The sequence below is a fragment of the Pinus tabuliformis genome, chromosome 3_2, assembly GCF_031772625.1.
Source record: "Pinus tabuliformis cultivar Carrire ecotype Pingquan chromosome 3_2, CPIR1, whole genome shotgun sequence".
NCBI lineage: Eukaryota > Viridiplantae > Streptophyta > Pinopsida > Pinales > Pinaceae > Pinus > Pinus tabuliformis.
Window position 1 is genome coordinate 1,197,118,020 of NC_142302.1, and position 3,693 is coordinate 1,197,121,712.

A 3,693-nucleotide genomic window follows, 5' to 3' on the forward strand; every position below is an offset into this window, starting at 1 on the left:
GTTGTAAGAAGATAAGTAGTAACAATTATAATTAAGAGTGACTATTGAAAAGTGTTAATTACTTACAATCTTCACACAATGCCCATATAGTTCAACGAGTAAATGGAGCAGCTCAATTATGATCAAAGTAATGTAAAATTTGTAAAAACTAAGATCCAAAGTTGAAATCCTCGGATTACGAAAACCATAAAAGAAGAAAATCAACAACTATCCTGAAAGTGAAAGATATTTTGAAATGTTATGCTGAATATCTGATCACTCACTGAATTGATGTCACTTTCATATGGACTCGCAGGTGTACAAAGGGATATTGCCTGATGACGGACAGATGGTGGCTGTGAAAAGGGCGAAGAAAGAGTGTGACCAATGCGGTGTGGAATTTAAGACAGAATTAGAAATGCTGTCTCGGGTTCATCATAAGAATCTGGTGGGACTCATTGGATTTTGTTTCGGAGAAGGCTACGAGCAAATGCTTGTGTATGAGTACATGCCAAACGGATCGCTTAGAGATAATTTGTCTGGTAATTTTCTGCTTCCGTTTCGTCCTCCTTTTTACTTTCTGTTGCTGATTAGTCCAGCGGAGAAATTGACCCAAAAAAAAAATCTTCTTCGTTTCAATTAACAGGTAAAACTGGAATTCGTCTTGATATGTGGGGGAGGAGTTGCATCGCACTGGGCTCAGCGAGGGGATTGGCATATCTTCACGAGCATGCAGATCCCCCCATAATACACAGAGACGTGAAGTCGTCCAATATCTTGCTCGACGAGAATATGATTGCCAAAGTAGCTGATTTCGGAATTTCCAAACTTAGTGTAGACACAGGGAATGGAGCTCACGTATCGACTCAGGTCAAAGGAACTATGGTGAGTTTCAGCACTCTTCCAAATTATTCATCCTTGTTTTCAGCTCTAAAGTACTAGCATAGCTATCTTTATCTCAAATGCTTTTTGGAATATTTTGGAATCAGAAGACAGAGTGGTTAATTTTTTTAACTCATTTATATTTATTTTATTTAAAAATATTTAAAATTAATAATCAAAATAAATTTAATTTTATCATAAATATATGTTAATTTTTTAATTGAAAAACTCATTCTACTGCTTTATGTTCGTACTTATCAAAATTAAAATTTTACTTATATCAATCAAAATAAATAAATAAATAAATAAAATTAAATCTATATATATATGATTAATCTATACTAATTCCAACACTAAAATAAACTGAAAAAAACATAGAAATGTACATAAATATATTAAAATATGTCCCCTTCAAATTTAAAAATAAAATATGTATTGTTTTAACTTTTAACGGTTAAATCAATTCCTTATTTCCCAAATAAAGTATCTCTATACCACTGGGCAAAGGTGGATTTCTCATCTACCGAACAAAAAATTTCATGTTATAATTTAATCTCTAACCAAACATTATTTTAAAATTAAATTATTTTTAATTTTAAATTAAATTAAATTAAATGATTATTATCTAAAAATTAAATTATTTTTATTTTTATATTATTTTTAAATTAAAGTGTTATTTTCTAGTTGAATTTTTAATTAAATCAGACATTTTTTTTTTATATGTTTATATGTTTTTGAAATTTGGGGTAAATTTTTTGGTCAAATTTTTATTTTTATTGTTTAAAGTCGATTTTTTTATTGTATATTTGAACTCAACATTTTGGAAAATTCAGAGGAAGTCAGATTGTGAAAAGTTAACAAGTTAAACTTGTGGTTTGGACACATCTCTGCTTAAACTAAAAACTATTTTGGAAAAACTTCCAAAATATATTTATAAATAGATGATTGTTTGTAAGTTAAGACTAATTAATAGATCTAATGACTTTTTTTCCAGCATTTTTTCTGGTCAATTTTATCCAAAATCTAATATAGATTTTTAAATATCATAATTTTAAATTGTTTAATTTGCAAAGATCTAGTGTCTCCAAAATTTTCAAATACTGAACCATTTTTACATTCAAAAATATATTTTAAATAACAAAAAATTACAATCTCATTATAAATTATATTACCCAGTTACTAAAAAAACAACTGTACCCAGTTACTTAAAAAAACTTTAATTAATATCTTCACTAAACATCATCATACCATCGTTCAAAACCGTAAAATGTATCTAACCTCTCTAGATGTAACTAGTCTCAAAATGTAAACTCTGTAATAAGAATGCACTCTGAAACAATATTGGCTTGGGCAGGGATACCTGGATCCGGAATATTACATGTCGCAGCAGCTGACCCAGAAGAGCGACGTATACAGTTTTGGCGTGCTGTTAATGGAAATCCTTTCATCTCGGCTGCCTTTAGTTGAACGAGGGAAATATCTGGTTCAAGAGATGAAGACTGCAATGAATACTGGTGGAATAAATGCAGTTCGACGCCAAATACTCGATCCCTTTCTCAGAGATTCTCCAATTTCTAATACAGTTTTCGAAAGCTTCGTAAAATTATCGCTGCGCTGCGTTGAGGATTCGGCTGTGAATCGTCCTAAAATGAGCGATGTGGTAAAGGAGCTGGAGTTGATAGCAGAATCTGTGGGAGGACCAGACGACATAAGAACAGAGACAGAGAATGATTCTCCAACTGCTTTTCTGCGGAAATCTTACCATCCTTACAATTATCCTGATGAGGCTGTAACTTCTTCCCCTCCCATTAATGAGTCTGTAACTTCTTCCCCTCCCTTTGATTACAGTGGCGGATTTGCTGGGGCCCCCTCCATAGAGCCCAAGTGATGTTATCGCCATAGATACAGTATGTCTGTTAAGCAAACTATGGGACATGTACTTTCCAGAACCCATTTATTTGGGTGTGTCACTTTGGTTTTCATGCATCCATCTTCGAAGTTTGAAGAGAAGCAAGCAAATTTCAGGCATAAGTATTTGTAGATTTAGCCTAATGATATCACTATGCAATTGACTCTATCAGGCTGTTCACTAGCAACCGCTTTGACAGCATTTTTTTGTGTTCCAAAACATTTTAAGCGCCATTTTATTTCACAGGACTTTTGTGTCTTCCAAAACATTCTGAGCAGAATTTATTTCTTGTAAGGTTAAAGATGTGTGAATGATTTTAGTTTACAAGCTGGATTGTAAATTTTTTAATGAATGGTTTAAGCTAGATGGAGAAGAGCATCATCTTATCAAATGTTCTCAAACAAACATATTCAATTTTCAAAGTCATTCCTGTCTTTTGGAGCGTGCAGTATTGAAAGTTTTCTTTGGTTGTGTCAAAGTAGGTTAAAGTAATAGGGAGTGTAAAAAATGAGATTGTAAGGTTGAAAGATCATCATACTGTTAGGTCGGTGCATATTCTCTGTACAAAATCTTTTCATAGTTAATTTGAGAATGAAATTTTTATTTTCTTTGTTAAGTTAAAGTATGTTATTGGATATTAGGAAAATGAGGTTGTTTATTTAAAAGAGAAAATGAGATTATTGGAGTTGAGGCTTGGGTTTTTTTAAATAAAAATAAAATATTTTCTATTTTATTTGGGGATTTAATGACAGATCTGGTTTTTCATTTTTGTTTTGACGATGAACTATAATACAGATCTGGTTTTTCATTCTTGCTCTGAGGATGAACCACAATAGATGGTTCTGAACGTAAAGATGTGATTAAGCTGAAATATATTTTGATAAGAAAAAATATATTATGCATGTTTAATTAGTTGTCTTAAA

The 3,693-nt window shown here is 31.5% G+C and overlaps 1 protein-coding gene across 1 annotated transcript; it reads left to right on the plus strand.

Moving 5' to 3' along the window:
* The first annotated feature begins 268 nt into the window (after nucleotides 1-268).
* LOC149185026 (leucine-rich repeat receptor protein kinase HPCA1-like) lies at nucleotides 269-3,151 on the plus strand. Its single transcript, XM_089419037.1, has 3 exons — nucleotides 269-521; nucleotides 626-864; nucleotides 2,216-3,151. The coding sequence occupies exons 1-3, from the start codon at nucleotides 284-286 to the stop codon at nucleotides 2,747-2,749; spliced, it is 1,011 nt and encodes a 336-aa protein (XP_089275163.1). The 5' UTR covers nucleotides 269-283; the 3' UTR covers nucleotides 2,750-3,151.
* The last annotated feature ends 542 nt before the right edge of the window (nucleotides 3,152-3,693 follow it).

Excerpts from the sequence above, each read along its gene's own strand:
- LOC149185026 (XM_089419037.1), top strand. The coding sequence starts at position 284 with ATGGACTCGCAGGTGTACAAAGGGATATTGCCTGATGACGGACAGATG. Across the intron at positions 522-625 it reads GCTTAGAGATAATTTGTCTG|GTAAAACTGGAATTCGTCTT; the intron begins GTAATTTTCTGC and ends TTCAATTAACAG. Across the intron at positions 865-2,215 it reads CTCAGGTCAAAGGAACTATG|GGATACCTGGATCCGGAATA; the intron begins GTGAGTTTCAGC and ends TGGCTTGGGCAG.